The following is a 22,596-nucleotide window of genomic DNA, read 5'->3' as shown; positions in this document are numbered from 1 at the left end:
ATACGCCACAAAAGTGACTCATCTGAACTTTAGAGACTTCTCTTTCTGCTTTGCATAGGCAAGGTGATGTGGCTTGGGGGGGGTGGGGGGCATCTCCCTCTGGACCTATAGCACCATTCAGACGGCGTCAGTAGTGGGGAGCTCCCGTAACCTACGTGATGCAGGCTAGGAGAATGTCTCTCCGGGCTTCTCGTTTCAGAAGAGACTGAATAAATAGAACCGTCAGGCTTGGATGTGGCTAGGCTGCTTTTGGCAAAGGACGCCGACACATACTTTGCTATTTCCCTTTGAGATGTAGCGAGCTTAGAACTCAAATGGTCACATGGAGCTTCCATTGCAGGCTTGATGCTTCCCCACCTCTGGATTACTCTTTACATAACACACAGAACATGGGAAGCAATAGACAAGACAGGGAAAATACTAGAAATATCAGATCAGCTGAATGGTGGCTAGCTTTTGGGGCAATTGCTCTAAGAACCTGCATCCAGCAGCCACAGCAGGTGTTTATCCAGCACTTGCCATATGCCGGGGATTTTTCTACACATTATAGGAGGCATTACCCCAGTTTAGAAATAAGGATACTAAGGCTGAGAAAAGTTCAGGAAATTGCCCAAGGCCACAAAGCCAGCCAGGTTTCAAATCCCAGTCTCCTGACATCAGGCCCAGAGCTCTTGCCAGTGAACCCAGCTGGCGGGCCTTCCAACACGGGGACCAACGTTCTGGCAGACACTTGTACAGGTATGGTATTCCGAGTGCCTTACTCATTGTCAGCGTGTTTCATCTCCACCACACCCTACGGAGCAGGTTCTATCATTATCCCCATCTTCCAGATGAGGAGAAGGAGGCAAAGAGAAGTGAGGCAAATCTAAAGCTACCGGGTGGGGAGGGGGAAGGGCCGGGATCTGAACGGACACCACAGCCTATGCCCCTCACTTCTCCACGCTGCGCCTCCTGTCACCCGGGCTCTCTGAAAGCCCCACAGAGAGAGGGCTTAGACTCCTGCGGCCAGGGCTAACGGCCAGAATTTTGCTACGGAAGTGACCTCCTTGCATTCCTTGGGACAAGTGTGCATGTGTGACACGCGGCGGAGATGCTGTTCCAAAGGCTGAGGTTGCCTTCGGTATTTCTTGCATCCATTCATCTAAACACATATTAAATGCCTACTGTGTGCTATGCACTGTCTCTGTGTAAATTGGTTAAAAAGCTCAAGTTATTTTTCTATTCTTTTCTAATTTTCTCTAAACAGAGATGATAACAATGTGTCTTTATGAAGATATCTTTAAAATTTGGGATATGGGGCACCTGGGTGGCTCAGTCGGTTGAACGTCTGACTTTGGTTCAGGTCATGATGTCACGGTTTGTGGGTTTGAGGCCCGCATCGGGCTCTGGGCTGACAGCTCAGAGCCTGGAGCCTGTTTTGGATTCTGGGTCTCCCTCTAGCTCTCTGCCCCACCCCCGCTCACACTCTCTGTCTCTCTCAAAAATAATAAAATAAACATTAAAACTTTTTTTTAAATGTGGGATAAGACAATTAGATACCCTCAGATTTCTCTCTACACCTGCATAATGACAGGAAGGTACAAATTAATAGAAAGGATTTGCATTTTAGGCAGGACCAGAGTTACCTAGAGCCTCAGAGTTCATGCGGTTTCCTCTTTCATTCGAGTCAGGGGGAAACAGAGGCCAAGCAGACAGCTGCTTTTGAAAGCAAATTGTTAAAATCATTCAATCCGATGCCATGCGGATCTACTTTTTATCACTGTCTACGCAGTGGTTAGATTTGGGGGTGTGTCACTTCTGGAGTTGATCCGGCTGCGTTGTTTGGTGACATTCAGCCTCTGAAGACCCTCTTGGCAAAATCTGACACAGACGAAGGACACAGCGGTTAGACCTCAGCAGAAGCTGCATACACTCACATTACCCAAAGGCTGCTGGAGCCAGCAGGATTTGTCTGTGTGTGTGTGTCGGGGTGGGGGGGGAGGGGGGCTTGGCTTGATTCTAACATTAAAAAAAACTATCCTGTATCACGCTTAGGTTGGCATCTCTCTGGAAGTGGCAGCATCTGTGTATCTGAGCTACCCCCACACCCCACAACTAAAGTCCAATGCCCTGGGGGCAGGTGTTGGCATCCCCACTTTGGCATCGCCTTCAGTGTCTCGCAGACAAGAGGTTCATCACATTTCCATTCAAGTGCATCAAATCCTACCGAATGCTTTCCCTGGAAGATGGAGTAGCTGTCCAAGTTGTCTCCATTTTCAAAACCCCATAAAAATCAAGCACTGTTCATCTAGATGGAAAGCATGAGTACAGGTACGAACCCTCAAGCTAAACAGGTTTGCCTTCAGTGACAGAAAATTGATGTTTGCTAGAAGTACACACACACGGGGCGCCTGAGTGGCTCAGTCGGTTAAGGGCTGACTCTTGATTTCAGCTCAGGTCATGATTTCGTGGTTTGTGGGATTGAGCCCCACAATGGGCTCCACGCTGACAGTGCGGAGCCTGCTCCTGACTCTCTCTCTCTCCCTCTCTCCTTGCTCCTTCCCTGCTCATACTCAGTCTCTCTCAAAATAAATAAATAAAAACTTTTTAAAAAGTACATACACACAACACACACACACACACACACACACACGAAGGTTTTGTTTTTGTTTTTGTTACAACTCTCACTGTTCTCTTTTTATTAGCTGGTGGGTTTAATCACGCTTGTTGGTCATTAATTATGTCCATGAAAACTCTGAAATATGGGGGTCGTTTCTAATGTTATTACATCTACGGTAACAGAGCTGAAGTCTTAAATATAATTCGGCCCCGTTAGCTTCTGGCAATCGCCAAAGTCTAAGCTGGGGCTCCCTTTTGACATATTCCACTTTTCCCAAAAAAGACAGCCCAGACAAATCACCCCTAACCTCCCTTTTCTGTAACAAAGTCCTCCTCCTTCTAAGGTCTAGATACTCACCGGCCCCATAAACCGTGTAGTCAGATAAGCTTTGGGTTGGATTTCAAAAGTGATTTGGGAGCCTGTGAGGGGGAGCATTCGGTACACTGCACGTTTCCTGGCAGAGAATAAAACCCTTCCAGGCAAAGGCTATATACATCCTACAAAACAAATAATCGTGTGTTTTCCTAGGAGTTGAAGTATTTTTCGATTCCCTATGCTCTATCTGTGGGACCCTGTTCAACTCTGCTAATGCACACTGCGACTTTTAACACATGCCCATATTTGATCTGTCACACATGCTTTGTTTTTCCTTACTAGAAAGTTAGACATGGTTTGCTGTGTTTCAGTTTCCAAATTTCAGCAAACAGTAGTAGAGTTTAATATCCATGCACTTAGATGGCACATCGTAAAACTGACCTTGAGAGTCATCTATTTACTGGGGAAACCACCTTTTGACAAGTGCTTTTGGTAACTCAGGGACAAAACGCCTTGTGCCAGGCATACAGGCGTACAAGGTACAAAAGTAAACCACTCGATCCCCGAATCTACAAGGTCTGATCAAAACAATCTATCATTGTATCAAACTATAATTTAGTCTATTACACATGGGCTGTTGTGGTAGAGATTTGTTTTGGGGGCATCAACTCCTCATAGTTGTTGGTATGTGAATGGCGTTATTTATTTCATTAGCTTAGAAATGTCTATGTGCTTTATAAGGTGCACCTGTGTAACAATGAGCACGTTGAGGGCCAAAGGACATTAATGCACGAAGAGTGCCAGCCAATTCCTTGCTCCGGCTTCAAAATCTGTCAGTGAAATCTGGCAGAGTCATGTGCTTTCCATAATAAACTTGTTCCTCCGCCCGTGGCTGTTGGATCCCCGCAAGCCAGTGAGCTGTTCTGAGTTTGAAGCAAGAGAATACACCTTGGCCAAGAGGAAGCATGGTAATGAATAATGAATGCCCTCTCCCCTTTGCTGGTGGGGAGGGAAAGGGAGGGGAGGGTTCTTCACAGATGACTGACTTTGAGTGGCAGGCAGAAGGTTGGAGAACAGAGATGGTAAGTGGGCAATGATTTAGAATCAAGTGTTGGTGTTTTACTGAGAACATCCTCATAACTGAAGAGAGCAGGAATGTCTGACTGCCCATTAATAAATGGTACCAAGGTATCTAAACCCTGTCGGCAGCCCTTCCAGTATCAGAAGGGATCAAAGGGAGGAAAAGAAGGTTCTTAGATACGAACTGCTTTCCATTTCTTCTTTCTTCTTTTTCCAGAGAACATAAGAGAGGAAGATGAAACAGGTTCACTAAATCCCCCCAAACCAAAACTACACTCCATGAGGACCAAATGGTATATAGCATTTGAATTACTGTTTAGCCACAAATTAGCACCTCTTAAGAGCTTCACGTTTTTGAGCCATTGGTTTTTGATAAATCCTGATTGGCAAATGTGAGAACAGATGTAGGTGTGCCAGATGGTTTTGCCAGACTTACTCAGGTCTAACTGCCAGACTTCGGGCCAACTAAAGCTGAGAAAATTAAAGAAATAATTTATTCTCTTTCTCCTGACTCTGGGGACTGTTCTCTCTGTGCCTGCTAGTTCAAGTCGGCGAGAGGGGTGGGGTGGGGTGGGGTGGGGGGAATCACTTATTCAACTTCCTGAAATAGACCCAAAGAGGGAAAGCAGAAAATAGTTTCAAAAAATTAAAACATGCTGAAAAATAGTAAAAATGCCCATTATCACTTATCCAAGATTTTATGAGAAAATGTTTGATTCCTTTGAGCCAAACAGTGTTTACAGTTGCAGCAATGAAAATTCTAATTTTGTGCTCTAATGAACACAAAACGATCCATACTCAACCTTGGCAAAACTTATAATGACTGTGTAATTGAAGTGACTTTGTCACATTAAAATATTTCATAAAATTACGGAAAACTGCCAAGAAGGAAGAACATGGACAGGGAAGCCTTGGATATTTGATACAATTCCCACACCGCCCCCCTGTTTTGTAAGTAGAATGAATCGGTTTACAGAATTGAAGAAGACCATTCATACTTAACACCAGCTTACCAATCCATAAGATGTTGGATGCTTTTGAGAAGGAGCCACACGATGTAGTCATTTTATTCTAAGCATTAAACATCAAGCTGTCATTTACTTTTGTTGCAATACCTTCAATATACTTAAAATGCTGTTAAATTCTTCCTCACTATATATTTGGAATGTAAAAAAGGGAAGGTTTTCCTATTTTCCTGGTGACATCTCCTAGTTAGAGTCAACTAGTGCGTCTCACCCACAACGGAGGCTCTGGGGAATCACCGTCTCCAGCACAACGAAAAATTGAAATCACGGTGATTCACGAGTGTAGACACACAGATTTGGAGAGAACCTGGATTCCATCCTGGTTCAGAGACTACGGAATAGACTTGAGGCCTAATTCCCAGTCTCATTCTCTTCTGGCTTTTGAATTCACAATTGGAAATATCCACTTCCATATTGAGCTAAGGGTTTTTGTCTTCGCGTCCTATGTGCTAAGTTCAAATAGTGGCTCAACGGCCGCCTTCTAAACTAGGAGGCGGTGCCTATACAAGTAGAGTGAAGCTTAAAAATGTGTAATTGGGACCCAGAATAGCCAAAGCAATCTTGAAAAAGAACAAAGTTGGAGGAATCAAACTTGCTAATTTCTAAACCTACTACAAAGCTATAGTAACCAAGACAGCATGGTATGAAAATAAGGACAGATATATAGATCAATGGCATCAAGCCATTTCAACAGGGAAAGAATAGTAGTCTTTTCAGCAAATGATGCCTGGACGACTGGATTTGTACACGCAAAAGGACGATGATCTTCGGTCCTTCACCTCGGACTGTACATAAAAGTCAACTTAAAATGGATCAAAAACCTAAAACTAAGACCTAAGAACTAAAACCCTTGGAAGGTGTGGACCTTCATGATATGACAACTAAAGCACAAGGAACAAAAGAAAAAAAATAGGGACATTGGATTTCATCAAAATTACAGACTGTTGTGCCTCAAAATACATCATCAAGAAAGTGACATGGCAATCCACAGAATAGGAGCAAATTTTTGCAAATCAAAAATCTGATAAGGGACTTGTAGCTAGCATATATAAAGAATTACTACAAATAAATAATAAAAAGACACAGGATCTGAATAGATATTTCTCCGAAGACATAAAATTGGCCAGTAAGTCCACAAAAAGACGCCTAACATCATTAGTCATCAGGTAAATGCAGATGAAAACTACAGTGAGTTCTCCCTTCATACCTACTAGGATGGCAATAATCAAAACACAGACAATGACAGGTGTGGGTGATGTCATCCAAAAAACTGGAAGCCTCATGTACTGCTGATGAGAATGCAAATGGAGCAGTGACTCTAGAAAACAGTTTGGCAGATTCTCAAAAGGCTGAACCCAGAGTTATCAGAGGACCCAGCAATTCCACTCCTAGGCGTAGACCTAAAAGAGCTGAAAGCATGTTCACACAAAAACCTGTGCACGTGTGTTCACAGCAACACTATTTGCAAGAGCCAAAAGGTGAAAACAACCCAAATGCCCATCAGTGGGGGAATGGACAAACATGATGTGGTCTATCCAGAAGATGGACTAGTATTATTCAGCCATAAGGAGGAATGAAGTACCGATTCGTGCCACAACCTGGACGAACCTTGAAACCATCATGCTAAGTGAGGGAAGCAGGCACATAAGACCACATGTTGTATGATTCCATTCAGATGAAATGTCCAGAATAGACAAATCCATAGATACAGAGTGGTAAGGGCTGTGTGGAGCGACACAGCGGGGAGTGACAGCTTAATGGGCACAGGGTTTCCCTTGGGGGTGATGAAAATGTTCTAAAATTGATTGTGGTGATTGCTGCACAAATCTGTAAATATACTAAAACCCACTGAATTATACACTTTAAATCAGCAAACTGTATGTTTCGTGAATCATATCTCAAAATAGCTATTTTAAGAAATTGTGCTATCATCCGAAAAGCTCCACTTTATATGTCTACAGTGAAGAAAGTTTTAAGAGAGGGATAGACATCACATGGGATGCTGATCTAGACAACACGGGTATTCATGTTCATCTAATTCTTGAGACCAGAACTCCACTTTTCCAGTTCACTTTTACCTGCTCACAGTGTGGCTGTGGCCGGAAGACTCTGCTCAGGACGACTGTCTGTTGATTCAGACTAGTGGCCCCTTTAGCGGCCCCCTTGGCAGGCTGGTGAACCTTCCAGGTTGTGCCCCAGTGGCTCTGTACACCAACAGTAGGTTGGCTAAAGAAACTTCTGTTTCTAGCTTGGGGGAGGTACCCTCAAATGAGGATCAGTTTGCTTAACTCACTCATGAGTTGACACCATTAATGCAACCCAGCTTTAGTTACTGCAGCATATCTCACAGTAGACTGATATTCCACAGACAAAAGCTTTCTAGGTCAAACAAGCCGGCGAAACACTGCATTAAACTATATTTCCCCCTCTTAGAGATGCATTAAGGGCTCAAAATGCAACTTAGAAGAAAACCCTTTTAATCCAGCATTTCCCAATACTTAGTTGACCAATCTCCACCAAACACACCCACCCACATACACTGTCTGTTTTGTCTCCTGAATAACACCTATTAACATCTTTCAAAACACTCTCCATGGGTCACACTTTGGGAAAAGCTAACTTAGACCATCAAATTAGTAGAAGGAAGAGAGAATCATCACTGTGAAGCTAAACCTTAAAGAAAATGAACACGAGGTTTACAAGGATCGGTATCTCTGCATTTCTGTTACCTGTGCCACTAAAAAGTTGTGGGGCAGCTCTGCTCTGGACAATGTATCAGAAAATCCCCCTAATTGTTTTCATGTTTGCGAATGAGAAGATAAACTGTGTGGGTGACCCCTGACTTATCTGGACATCAGAGAATTTGTACAGATACCACCACAATGCTTTTCACATCACTGTGACACTGACTACAGTTTTCCTGGGAAAACTGCTAAATCCAGGAACATAACTGGATACTCCGAGGAATCCGACTGGGCATGACCACATCTAGGCACCGGGAAATTTTTTCCCCATCTTTATCGAGATATAATGGACATACGATGTTGTGTAAGTTTGAGGCACATGACATGATAATTTGATAGACTATATTGCAAAAAATGATTGCTAAAGTAAGTTCGGTGAATACAACTGTCACTTCACATAGCTACCGTGTGTGTGTGTGTGTGTGTGTGTGTGTGTGTGTGTGGTGAGAACTTTTAAGACCCACTCTCTCAGCACCTGTCACGTATACAATACAGCATTGTTAAGGACCGTCACCATGCTGTGCATTAGGTCCTCAGAACTTACTCATCTTACAACTGGAGGTTTGTACCCTTCAACCACCCTCATCCATCTCCCCCATGCTCCCTCCCCTGGTAGCTACCAATCTACTCTGTCTCTATGAGTTCTAGTTTTATTAGATTCCAAATACATAAGTGAAATCACACAGTATTTGAATTTCTCTGTCCATCTTACTTCACTTTAGTATAATCACCTCAAGGCTCATGCATGTTGCTGCAGATGGCAGAATTCCCTTCCATTTTTGTTTGTGTGTGTGTGTGTGTGTTTGGATGAATAATATTCTATTATATATCACATTTTCTTTACTCATTCATCCCATGTCTTGGCTGTCATGAATCATGCTGCAATGAACATGGGGGTGCAACTCTCTCTTTGAGATCATGATTTCATTTCTTTCAAATGTATTTCCAGAAGTGGGATTGCTGGAATGCACGATAGTTCTATTTTTTTAAATGTTTATATATTTATTTTGAGAGAGAGCACCCATGCACCCACATGCATGCACGCGTGCAAGTGAGGAAGGGGCCGAGCGAGAGGGAGAGAGAGTAAATCCCAATCAGGCTCCGTGCTGTCAGCACAGAGCCCAGTGCCGGGCTCGATCTCGGGAACCATGAGATCACGACCTGAGCCAAAATCAAGAGTCGGAAGCTTAACCGGCTGAGCCACCCAGGCGTCCCCTGGTAAGTTCTATTTTTAATTTTCTGAGAAACCTCTGTACTGTTTTTCACAGTGGCCGCACTAATTTACACTGTCAACAACAGCGCACAAGGGTTCCCTTTTCTCCACGCCTTTGCCAATGCTTGTTATCGCTGGTCTTTTTTATACGAGGACACTATGAATGGTTCTCATCGTGCTATTTGCACAGGAGCCTTGGTTATTCAAAAGTTCTATGTGCTTCCTGTTGGTAAGTGCATGCTCTGGTTAATCAACTGGTGGTGGCTGAGCCATTGAAGAAGGATTAGATTATAGCTCGCATTGTTTCTTGCCAAGGGTACTCACGCTCTTCTAATTCCTTAAAAATCATTCTCTCTACATTTGATAGTTCTGTTAACCAAATCATTTTGATTAACCAGGGCACTTCTTTCCCCAGGCTTGTCAAGTATCAAAAGCAGAAATATAACATTTTTTTTCAGAGATTTTGTTTTTATCATTCACTGGCCACATTATTGTCGTTCAGAATATGAGGTATATTTATGATTTCTGTGGCAGTAAGAATTATTTTAAACATCTGATTTCAGAAGGTTTCACAATATACTTTCACCTAAAAGACAAATCCAATTCGACATGAAGTTTCATTATGAAGCAACGGTTACATGTGATGACCCTGGTTATTGAAAATTGAAATGAAGTGAAGGGAAGCTAACACCAACGTGTATGAGATTCTGTGTTCTTTGAATGAAACAAAGAACTCAATATATCTAATCATCTCTGTTATGCCCACTGGGGAACCGAGCTCTGGTGATATTGCACAAGGTTGTTTCTTGATTGCTGGGAACCCAAGTATTAAGCCTTATGCCACTTACATCAGTACTTAAAAAGCTTTGTGTGACTGTTGGATCATGGGAATTGTTCTACTTTCCCTCTCTTGGTTAAAGTAAATAATAGTAATAATCTGGGCACAAAACTCATAAAAGAAGGGTGCCAACCAGTCAGCCCAGGCCAGCATTTTGGCTTCTACGCTTCGTGTCTGAACTATCTCAAACCCAGCAGCAGGCATTAGGCACATCATCCCTGATCGAGTTTTCTCGTGCTCTGATGACTGGCCTAAGCACTGAGACTCTTCACAGGAACACAACAGGGGGAATCATCTCTCTCCTGCCTGTTGTCAGTTTCGCCTGAGAAACTGGAGGGCTAAGACGTGGCATACACTTTGAGGAGCTCCCCCTCCGCTGTTTCCCTCTCTTGCGCATAAAACCATTCTTTCTGGCTCCCCCCACCCCCGACTCAACTCTTCTGTCTTCATGAATCAAATCAGCTTTTAAGTACCTTTCCTCCAGCTCTTCAGAGTCAATGTCACCCCAAGGTTACCAGAGTCCCCTGATGTGTGGCTTCTCCTCCTTCCTTTCTTCCAGTTTCCTCCTTCCAGTTTCCTTCTTCCAGTTTCCTCCTTCCCTTCTTGCATCCTAGAGGCTCAACATATCTGTTTGTAATATTCTCAATTTCCACTGGGGGGAGGGGTTTGAGAGCTGGGGTGCATTTCCGAATTGGGATCTTCTGGTTAGTTGTGCTACACTCTGCCGTCAACATAACTCGATTCTTTTTATAGTTAACAAAGGCAACAAGCAGGAAATGATTGCTAGGTGAGCCATGCCTACAAAGGTAGTAGTATGACAGCCTCAATACCCGGTATCACCATCCTCTCTCCCCTTATCCTGCCCTCCCTAATTCTGCCCTGTTGTCGACCCAGGATCTTTGAGGACTTAAATCATTAGGCAAAATGGTTTTTGTTTTTTTGTTTTTACTGTTTATTTATTTTGAGACAGAAAGAGAGCTGGGGAGGGGTGGAGAAAGAGGGAGACAGAGGATCCGAAGCAGGCTCTGTGCTGTCAGTGCAAAGCCCAAGGCAGGACTCGAACTCACAAACCAAGAGATCATGACCTGAGCCAAAGTCAGATGCTCAACCGACTAAGCCACCCAGGGACCCCATGCAAAATGGTTTTATGGCAAGCATTTGAAGTACAAACGATAGTGAGTCCTGCCACTACCAGTAAACTATTTAATGTGCATGTTAAAAGCTACACTTTGATTACTGACCTGTTTGTTAGCCAGTAAGTCTCCAAAACAATTCAAAGTAAATTTCCCTAATATGTCCACTTATTCGACACTGCCTGAAGGGCTGCTAATGAATGTGCTGCCTGAATGAGCAGAAAGATTGGGAACTTGCACAGCACGGGCCTGGCTAACGTGCCACTGGCACCAGAAAACAGTTCGTCCCACACAAAGTTTCCTCTGGAGCGTGTTCCTCATCCAGAGGTGATTTGCCAATAACATCAGCCTCGATTACTGCGAGCGTGAGAGCAATCCCCGAGGGAGGAGATCAGGCCATTCCATTCTAGGAGATGCTGTATGAGGCAAAAGTAACCTTGTGGCGGTATTATTTCCTGAAACATGCTCTTGTTTTGGTTTCTTTCATACACATTGATATAAAGTGAGGGATCTGCCGAAGTTCCGGTGGAGCCATCCAACAACTGCTGGGACTATGGGCCCGTGGGGAAGGCGCTTCTCAGTCTTCCCAGCTCTGAGGAAGAGGACCAGTGTGTGTGTGTTTTGGCACTGGCTGCTGTGTGCCCCATCCTGCTAATTTCTGAGCGTCAGGATGGCCTTTCAAAAAGAGGAGACAGCCTTCCTTGTGCCTTCTGTCATTCTCGAAAATGCTTAATGACATCAAGTGCAGCTGACACCTTTGCCCCTGTGCCTTCCCTTCACGATCAAGAATGGGGCTATGTCCTGCGGTCGGCAGCTGGGTATAGACCAGGAGAATGAATCATCCGTGAGGTGAAACTCTAGTGCTATAAAGACAGTAAAACTAACTTTAAAATGCCTTGGAGTTAAAACCAATATGGAGTACAGAGTTAGTAACCCACATGAGGGCCAATAACGAGTTCAGTAATTGTCCAAAACACAGAGAAATGACCATGAGATGGATGGATCTAACAGACAGACACATACAGTACGATGGTAACTGCTAAAGTGGACAACGAAGGAGCCTAAAGGGGATGGTGAAGGTACGGGTGGGAGGAACTGCTCTCTTGCACAGGGTGGTTGTCCAATGGTGTCGCTCTTGCACAAAGCCTTTAACATTCCTCTTGGAGCATTCACTATCCATTTTGACCCAATATCCGCATGCATTTCCTTCGCTGGCTACTTTTTCAACGTCCATGGCTCTGAGTCACCGTCCTGGCTAGTTTACAAAAGTGAAACCCACTTTCAAAGATTTAGCACCTGTCACTAAGCACCAGCGGAAGAACCTCCCACGCGTGTGATGGCATTCTCCAAGGGGATCTCCCAACAGGCTTTGTGCCCCAATGGCGTCCCTGCAGAAGGGCCTGGCCGTGCTTAGTTCTGTCATGGTCCGGCAGCCTTCACCTGGGTGGATTCAAAACCACACAGCATTTTTCTAGTTGCTACGCGTATGTAAACAGATGCTTCTACGGTGCTAGGAAACAGCAGGGTCTCCCGTTTCCTTTAAGCACCCTCCCCTACAATCTTGTTTCAATCGCGTCAAATCCATTTTTGGCAATAGGTGGGGTTTCAGTTATATGTGAGCGAGTGTACATATATATGTGTAGAGGGCATATACACACATCCACACCTATCTTTTTTGTTAATTTTTTTTAAGGTTTTATTTATTTTTGTGAGAGAGACAGAGTGTGGGCAGCGGAGGGGCAGAGAGCGAGGGAGACAGAGAATCCGCAGCAGGCGCCAGGCTCTGATCTGAGCGGTCAGTGCACAGCCCGACGCGGGGCTCGAGCTCACGAACAGTGAGATCATGGCCTGAGCCAAAGACGGAAGCCCGACCGACTGAGCCACCCAGGCGCCCCCACACCTATCTTTCAAGCAGGCTTGCTAGCGTGTCTAATTTGTCGCATCACAGCTTGAGGCAAGTAAAACTTTCACTTAGCCAGTGTAGCAATCTGCATCTCTACTGAGTGGAAGGGAGATGAATAAGGGGTGTTTCCAGTGTAGGTGTTATTATTAGCACACTCCTGATAGCTCACACTGCGGGGTTTGATGATGCACGGTGAGCTTCAGGGATTCCGTGGAGGTGTACAGTCATAAACTCCCTGAAGCTGCTAAAAAAAAAAAAAATAGAAAAAGCCACAAGGCTTTTCTGAAATATTTTCCCCAACGACGTGGCACGCACATGTGGGGATATGGTCTTGGAGGAAGGAAAGCGGTCAGATATTAGGGGGTGATGAGGACAGAGAAAGGGACACCAAGGAAGAGATTCAGAACTTCTATAGTTATGGCTGCTCTGTCTGCCTATCACCACCAACTCCATCTTGGATGTAAATCACCACGGGGCAGGAGGGGATACTGAGGCACAGAGTACATAAATGCGTGTGTATACAGAAACTGGGTTCTGGGTTCTAATGACATGTAATCTATCCCCGTGCTGTAAATTCTACAAATGGAAACACTTCCCTGTGGAAGAATGGTTTACCTTTTTTTTTTTTTTTAATGTTGGTTCTCTGGATAACTGCTTTTGGTTTAGACAAAAGCTTTAATAAAAGCAGAAACTCTATGCTTCCTATTTCAGTCAACTAAATAATAACTCACGACCCTAGGCTCCTGACTTTGAACATATTTTGTGGTCGATGGAGGGCTGATTTACTGTTTGGAGTCCTGTGTGTAGTTACCATGGGGGCATGCCTCGTTTCCCTAGAAATCAAAATAGCCCTACTGTGCTTACGTCTGTGGCTGATAAAAATACATTCAGAAAGAATTTTTATGTCTGTGCAATGAATTCAGAAAATGAAGCTAGAATAATAATGTTATGTGCCATGCCCAAAATACTAGACGTTTGAATAATGTGAAAGGAACCATATGAAAGCACAGTTTTTAAAAATGTAAGAAACAATCAAGGGTCGATAAAGCCACAAGGGAGCAGCCCAATGCTTAGAGGAACCCTGCGTGCGTGGAGATTGACATAAAAGTCTGCCGAAAAGGATTAGCCAGATCTAATCAGGAAGGATTTGATAGATCTATTCCTCTGCAAACAGTTTAAAAAAGGTTTCTAATCCTTCCCTAACTCTAACCTTTAACTTTCTAGAACAAAAGAATCCTTTTTTGGCATTTTCTTAGTTTTGTCCACACTGCACTGCTCTCCTCTTAATGTCAAAAGCGGGGCCCGAATCTCTGGCTGTGTCCCGGCATGTGTCCCTTCTTTGCTCTCCTGCGAGTCACAAACATGGTATCATCACCTTCCATCTAGAAAAGTGCCCCCTCTCCTTGGCTGCCTCAACCTCCCAGACACGGCTCACAACACAATCTCTGCTTTCTTCTCGCCATGCCGTTTGCGAGTGCTGTCCGGCTCTCTTGAGTGGCTCTCCCTACACGGTTCACCCGGGGACTCCTGTGGAGCGAGGGTGAGCCCACACCGAGCAGGTGCTCGCTTCTTCCTCTGGGCCTCGTGAGATGCTGCACACACTTTCCTCTGCTTTCCTCACAGAGCCTGTCTATTCTGCAGGGCATCGAGGCGGCCATTTCCTTAGGAGAGTGAGGACCTTCAGGGCAGACACTCTACCTTACTCCTCTCCCCATCGACCGAGCCTGGAACAGTTCATGTTTGTCCAAAGGACGCACGTGCATGGCTTGCCTGACTTTCTAGCAGATCGGCTACGTGCTTCTGAGTTTTCAGCAGCTTTCTGAAAGACTGCCGAACACTGATGTTAAAATAAAATTGTAGCTGGAAACCCCAAAGTGGGCTGGGCTGGGTGAACGGATGAAAGAGTTGTCTGTTCTCTTCTAAGCGGCACACGCTAAGAAGCACAGGGTTAGAAAGTTGCCCGGTACTTTATAAAGCACTGGATAAAGGAGTATTTTATGAGTGCTGTCGCTTCATGAATGAATGGGTGCTTTCTACTTCCATTTCATCATCGTGGTCGTTAGCATGTTAACTCACCACCTCAAAAAAAGAGGTGTTCATGATGCTTTCGAAAAGATCGGAGATGCTAATGAGACAAACCAACGAGCTTGCAGTTTTGAAGAAACTCTTCCTTATCGATATAAAGTTACCATAATTTGGGCACCTGGGTGGCGCAGTCGGTTAAGCGTCCGACTTCAGCCAGGTCACGATCTCGCGGTCTGTGAGTTTGAGCCCCACGTCAGGCTCTGGGCTGATGGCTCAGAGCCTGGAGCCTGTTTCCGATTCTGTGTCTCCCTCTCTCTCTGCCCCTCCCCCGTTCATGCTCTGTCTCTCTCTGTCCCAAAAATAAATAAACATTGAAAAAAAATTAAAAAAAAAATAAAGTTACCATAATTGAAGTTGGCATAATTGTTCGAATGCCAGCAAACTTGCTGGTTCGTTAAGATTGGAAACATTTGAGGCCATACTCTAAGAAGACAAACTGATATAAAAAGTGCACCAGTAGGACTTCACATTTTTTTATTAAAAAAAAGTTTTTTAATGTTTCATTTTTGAGAGAGACAGAGCACGAGTGGGGGAGGGGCAGACAGAGAGGGAGACACAGAATCTGAAGCAGGCTCCGGGCTCCGAGCTGTCAGCACCGAGCCCGATGCGGGGCTGAAACTCATGAACCGTGAGATCATGACCTGAGCCAAAGTCGGACGCTCAACCGACTGAGCCACCCAGGCGCCCCGCTCACTAGTAGGACTTTCAAAACCACCAACAAATTTGAAAGTGAACGTGTGTGTCCTAAGAGGTGATGAGAAAGAGGCAGCGGGTCCACAGTGGACAGAATTCCCGGCACCCCAGGGTTCTGGGCAGTCATCTGGGATTGCCTCCATGATTGGAGTCCCATTACCAAGTGAAAAGGAGGATGGCCAGAACTTTGGGCTGTGCAGATGCCTGCTGAGACCTTCTGCATCCGATTTTAGCTATCCGGACAACATAAACAGCACCATTTATGCAGCCATTTAAACAGAGGTTTGATTGCTCTCTTTCCTTTAACTACCCTTAAAATGGCCAGAGCCGATTAGAGGCTGCCTAGACTTTGGCTGGTGTCACAGGGAGCGCACTGGGCTGGGTGTCTCACTATCAGGAAATGACTGGGCCTTTATGACGCTCACTGGGGACTGCTGGCTTCACAGATCTCACTCAGAGGGACCTCACCCAAAGCTCCCACTCCCCTCGCTGAGGACCACCCCTCAGGATAGTCCCCATTTTCCTTTCCATGGCTGACTTGTAAATTAGCCTGCTCATTGCAAATATTCTAATTAGGGACTGGACGTAAGTTATTGGGCCCTGGTTTTCTCAAACTACCTATGGAAGCCACACTCCCGTGGGGTCATCTTATTTCCCATGGCCCTGCGCATCCAGTTCTGTGTTCCACAAAACACTGTGTCAGGTCGGGCTGTCCTCTGGCCAAACACATTTGGGAAAACTTGGCTAAGACAAAGGTAAAGAAGCCTCTTTCTGCAGGACTCCTTCGAGCCTGCATTACTCAAAAATGCACAGGGCACTCCAGGAAAGGGTGCTGGAGCCTTTTATTCCCAAAGGAGAAGACCCCGCAAGACTGATGTTTGGTGGAACACAGTACAGAATCCATTGCTCCATCATTCTGAGACGATGTGGGGATTCCGGCAATGTTCTGCACAGCGGTGATGTGCATGTATCCGAGAGCGTCTTAAGAGATAGGGATTCTAACTGCAAAATTACCTCTGGTTGCGAGGGGTCATTTAAATGACTCAACTCAACATTCTTGGGGCCACGCCAATCTTCTATCTAACGTATCTCTTTAAGATTCTAATGATGTGGCTTCTTGTCCCTCATTTCACGGGTACACAAGACAGAAATGATGGGAAATGGCATTCTGTGTGTGTGTGTGTGTGTGTGTGTGTGTGTCAACAGGAGTATTATACATGCGATCTTTACAGTGTGCCTGCTTGTGTGCATCTATATCAAACCTTAACATCAAATATTTCCTAAAATAATTATAAAACAGGATTTCAAGCTTTGGCTTTTTTTCCCCAAGAGGTGGAAGAACCAAACAAATAATGTAGCTGAGGTCTGCGGCAAGGAAGGAACATGTACAACCCCATACCATAAGCTAGTGTTCGATTGAGGACTGGATCCCACGTCTATGGACTCATTGTTTATGTTTAGTAATAGGGGAGTAAATGATGATTCACAGTAACGAGTTAGGGCTCCTCAATGCTGAGGTCCCTAAGTCACCATTTCTTCTGAGCTTTGGTTTCCAACCTGACCTTGCACTGCCTGCCACCTCAGCACCAGTGGCTCAAACCAAGTCTTTAAAGTCCTGGTGCAAATGTCCCTCCCCACCCCCCACCCCCCACCCCCGCCTTCTCCACCAGTGCTAACTGGAAGCACGTTCTGTCCTTAGAGCTTCCCTTGTACTCTATCTGTTTCCTACTTAACAAACATCTCTCTCTATCTTGTATTTAGTTCTTTACAAACCGATTTTATCTCTCCTACTGGACTCTAAACTCCTCGAGGGTAAGACCTGTGTCAGATTTATTTTTAATTCCCTCAGAATCTATCGCAGTTCCCGGAACGCTGTAGATTCTCAATAAATATTCATTGGGTGAATAAATGAATAATGCACAAACACCATGGGCAGGACAATCTTTGTGGCTATTTGTCAATTTCAATAATGAAACCACCGTATCTGTAAGATGGATTGGCTCGTAAATAAAGCTGTAATTTCCGAAGCAGAGTGGATTCTGATCCTGATTTGTGAAAGACAACAACTACGTTGTTTAACGTTGTTAAAGTGTAAAAGCAAGGAAGAATGTGATGCTTGACAACTGTGCTCGCTCTCCCTCTCTCTCCCTCTCCACCCCCCGCCCCTCCTTTTGGTAACAGATGTCAACCTCGGTTAGATTCAACTCAACTTATTAGTGCATGGCTTTTAGCCAAAAGCAATTCACATTTGCAGAAGTGTACTATCACATATGTCTTAATAACAGAAATGTGTTTTTAAAAAAATGTATGTGATAAGTCACATATGGTAGAAGAAATCTGTACATCTCTCAGGCCTTGTTGTCACAATGAAAGCTTGAAGATAATTGCTGCAGACCATTAACATACAAGTGAAAGTCTCTCTGACACATTAAAGAGCCACAGTTTGAACATACTAATCAAGCTTTGATATCGGCACAGCTCCAGCAGACTGAGAAATATACCAGCATCTCTTGTCCTGATCACTGATCTTAAGAACATTCCATTTTGATTCTTACCCTCAGAGGTAATATGTAATGTTTCAGGGTAGAATCATTAGTGTATCCAGGTACATTATGGGCTTACCTTCACTAAGCATATATTTAATTTCTCCTTTCTATGGAGTGTAATTAATGTGTACCACGGTCCCCCTGTGGTGTTGAAAGAACCTTACAACCATGAAGGCATTAAAAGTAAATTGAACAAGTGCTTGAGAAATGGGGAAGAGGAAGCAAACCCTTGGAGGGGAAAACAGACCAACTAAATGGATATTGTGAGTCATTTACCATCACTGCGATTGAAAGTATGCTTAGCCTTAGTCAGATCTTGGGGAGTAATGGAATTTTGGAACATACACGTGCCTTTTGCAATATACCCATCTACATACAACTTGGAAGGATAGCAGTATGCTCTAGCTCTGTGTTCACCGGTTTCTGACACATAGCTGCTCTGTCAATAGGTCTCATACGCATAACGACTTCAAAGATAGTAAATTAGGAGCAGTCTCTTTGCTCTGAATGAGAAATGACAATTGGGTGGGACATCATCCCCAGATATCCAAAACCCGTGAAAAGGGCTCAGTAAACACCTGCTCCATGTTTTAAAGGCCAAAAAAAGGGGGGCTGATAAGTTTAACTTGCACAGTCATGGAAAAGCTTACATCTGTACCTTTTTCTTCTCTTTATTTTATTTTTAAAAATTTTTAAACATTTTTATTTATTTTCGACAGACAGAGAGAGAAAGAGCGCAAGCAGGGGAGGGGAAGAGAGAGAGGAAGACACAGAATCTGAAGCAGGCTCCAGGCTCTGAGCTGTCAGCACAGAGCCCAACACAGGGCTCGAACCCATGAACTGTGAGATCATGACCCAAGCAGAAGTTGGACGCTTAACTGACTGAGCCACTTAGGCACCCCTGCTTTTATTGTATTTTTTTAAGTTTATTTATTTTGAGAGAGGAGGAGAGAGAGAGAGAGAGAGCACAGGAGGGGCAGAGAGAGAGAGAGAGACAGAGACACACACACACACACACACACACACACAGAATTCAAACCAGGATCCAGGCTCTGAGCTGTCAGCACAGAACCTGATGCAGGGCTCAAACCCACCAACCGTGAGATGACTTGAGCGGAAGTGGGACGCTCAACCGATTGAGCCACCCAGGTGCCCCTGTGCCTTTTTCTACCTGACCAATGAGGGCAGGGGTCAGCAATCTTTTTCTGTAAGGGGCCAGGTAGTAAACAGCTTTGGTTGTGTGGTTTGTACGGTGTCTGTCGCAAGTAATCTCTGCCACTGTAGCACAAAAGGAGGCACAGACAATACGGAAACAAATGAGTGCTGCTGTGTGCCAATATAGCTTTTTTTATAGGCACTGAAATTTGAATTTCATGTAATTTTCACATGTCATGTAATATTCTTTTGATTTCTTTTCCCCAACCATTTGCCAAACCCTGCACCAGACGACGACATCCAATCACACATACGATCACGCGCACCAATGTGCGTTCATGCTTTATTTGTAAATGCCTCCAGACCTCTACTTTTCCAGCAAGACTGTATACACTTTCCATCGTGCGCTCCATCAAATGTCAATTCTGGCACAGAAGATCAAGCCAGTGACTGGTCAGAGGCAAAGCAGCTCAGATGAACCAGAGCAACGTGGGAGTATTTTATATGTGGCGCGAGCCGAAAATAAGGGGGTAGTGGATGACTTCATCTGTCATAACAGACAGCCCCTTCCGGTCTGACACTCTAGTTAGCATAAGGCCAACCGTCTCCTGAAGCCTCCAGGCCAGGTTCCCGGAAGGACTGTTTTCTGGGATGTGTCCAATGTGTTGACCTGCTCATTCAGTCACAAAAACATGGGTTGAACCCTTACTCTATTTGAGGTCTCAGTGCACTGTGTGTAACCAAAATTCTCCGCCAGACATCAGAACCAGAAAGAGGATCGCTACGCACAAAACTGTAAAAACTCCGCTTTGGCTATGTTGTCAGGCAGTGTAAATGACCCACGCTCTGGAATTTCTGTCCCTGAGCTAAGGTCTTGAAGAGATCTCTCTTCTTCAAGTGCCCAGCGGTTGTGGCTGGGCGGCTGGGCTAGGCGTCGTGAGCCCGCATGTAGCCCGGTACCCAAAGGCACACCAAGAACAGCATCTTACTTAATTAGAAGACAATTCTAAGCATCTACCAGTTGATTGTGAGGCTTATTACTAAGCAGATTTTCAAATATATTTACACGTAAAAAGCTCCATATTCTATCACTAATCTTCTGGCTCTGCCGTTTTTCCCGTTTTCTCTTTACCATACGACTTATGGTGCTAGACATTAGATGGAGTCTCACCGTGAATTAGCCAGAACCCATAATATATATATTGTGCATATATATTGTGTATACACACACACACACACATTATCTGTAAAATCGAATCCTTACAAGGAGCACGCCAAGATGGAGCCCGGGTCTTACTTCCTATTGGGGGGGTTTGAACTTGGATATGTCTGCCCCACTGAGGGCCTGGGCTTACCCTCCTCCAGCCCTTGCCCCATCCCTTGTGACCTGGGGCACACATCTGCACACCGGTGGACTGGAGGGAAGGGTGCAACAAGACTAGGGGAAAGAAGATTGCTAATGGCCCACCCAGGGACTAGCAGTTCTGGCCTTGGCCTCATTAGCACCACCCTCTAATCCCGCCACAGGCTGGCGGTAGAGAAGCCTTCAGGGCATAGACAGGAAAGAAATCAGGCTGCAGAGAAGATTTCAACCCCAATCAAACAACCAGCCAGAAACTCAGCTACTGGAAATACTCCCCTAAGATGACTATAGCACAATACATCTCCAGACGACAGAAGCTCCTCGAGAGGCTACAAAAGCTGATAAGGAATATTCTGTGGCCTAAGAAAAATGAATTTGAAAAAGGACACGAAACCTTTTCGAAAAATTAATTAGAGGTTGGATTTAATGGTGTGCTAAACACTACCCCGGTGACTTGGAAAAGCAGCCATCTTGCCATCGCTATCAGTTGACCCATTCTCCCAGAAACTATTAAAAATCAACACACTCCCCCCATTTCTGCATTCAGTGCCCACGACAACGGGACAGGGCTACCCTGATTTAATGCGGAGTTCCTTGAGGCGTGATACTGCGAGGCCTGTAACAACCCAGACAGGAGAGCAGGACTTCCCTAGGCCATATGGCTGGTGGGTCTAGTATGCATTAACAGTGCAATCAGATGTCACAAACCCAAATGACAAGGCAAACATCCTTCTTAATTTGAAAGTCTCCCTTCTGGAAGAGGCAGGATGTCCAAGATGTACTATATTTAAAAGAATACGGCGCTGGTTGTTTATAATTTAAGAGTGTCCCATAAAAATGCCTTGGCAATAGCTCTCTGTTAGCTAGAAAAACCTTTAGTTAAATATATTTTTATGAGCTTTTCATTAACAGGGTAGCAAGGCCTTGATGCCAAGGTGCCGAAGCTCCCCACGTGGCTGGAAATCACTTGGCACATTTTTAGCCATTTAAGTCTCTGTCGTAGGTCCAAGGTTTGCAATTAAATATATAATCTTTTTAGCATGCGCAAAACCCAAAGGCCTGAAGTGCCGTGCCTCGAATGGGATTATAATAGTATTTGGCAACTCTTCATGGATGGCACGTATTAATTTATGTAAACTGGGCACGACTTGGGGCACTTAGTCATTGGGACCACAAGCAAAAATAAAATAAAAATAAAAGCTAGTCCCCACTAGCCCTTTTTGGGTTTTGGTGGGTTCCCCCCCCCCTTGTTTTGTTTTTGTCTGTCGACTGTCATAAACAGAGACGAACTTGAAATCCCAGGTCTCTTTTACGACCTTATTTTTCTTCACATGCATGGAGTCCATTCAAATTAAAAATGCCAACTAATAAAAAATAACTTACTTCACAGGATTGTTCTTAGGTTTTGCCTTTTCAACAGCCTGTAAGCAGAAGAAAAAAAATGCAATTAGACAACATTAGCAGGCATAATCTTTGCAACTAGTTACCAAACAATAAGCAATATAAAATGCTCTTCCGAAACATAAGGACCTAACCGAAGCAGGCTGCTTTGCGATAAGCAGACTGGAGACACAGAAAGCAATTTTCCTCTCCCGGGGAACATGGTTACCTGTCCAAGTGCAGCTTTCAGACACAGACACTCATTCCTGTCTCCGCACCCTGCACTCAAATCTTACCTGCTGGGTGGGCTTGCCTGGGTTATTACCACCGGATGGAGAGGCAGGGGCGGGGGGCTGGGGACAGTCATGGGCCCATCCCGGGTTTTTAGATCTGTGGCAGGGACCCGTTTACCCTGCCTGACTACTGACACCTGGCCGCACCTGCGTGGTGAGAGCAAGGCCAAAGTAGCCATTTCTAAAATCATTTTTATTAGCAGACACCACAAAAGGCCAAGGGACGACCGA

The 22,596-nt window shown here is 44.7% G+C and overlaps 1 protein-coding gene across 8 annotated transcripts in view; it reads right to left on the bottom strand.

Annotated features, from left to right (window-relative positions):
- The window catches only part of AFF2 (AF4/FMR2 family member 2), a 454,373-nt gene that overhangs the window by 59,907 nt on the left and 371,870 nt on the right, over positions 1 to 22,596 (bottom strand). For all 8 annotated transcript variants that reach the window (XM_043570624.1, XM_043570628.1, XM_043570630.1 and 5 more), the window contains one exon: positions 22,076 to 22,113. In XM_043570624.1, the coding sequence (XP_043426559.1) occupies positions 22,076 to 22,113 (38 nt within the window). The remainder of the gene's footprint in view (positions 1 to 22,075; positions 22,114 to 22,596) is intronic.

Source organism: Prionailurus bengalensis, chromosome X (assembly GCF_016509475.1).
Source record: "Prionailurus bengalensis isolate Pbe53 chromosome X, Fcat_Pben_1.1_paternal_pri, whole genome shotgun sequence".
NCBI classification, from domain to species: Eukaryota; Metazoa; Chordata; class Mammalia; order Carnivora; family Felidae; genus Prionailurus; species Prionailurus bengalensis.
The sequence above is the reverse complement of the archived record's forward strand: the minus strand, read 5'-3'. Positions and strand labels throughout refer to the sequence as shown.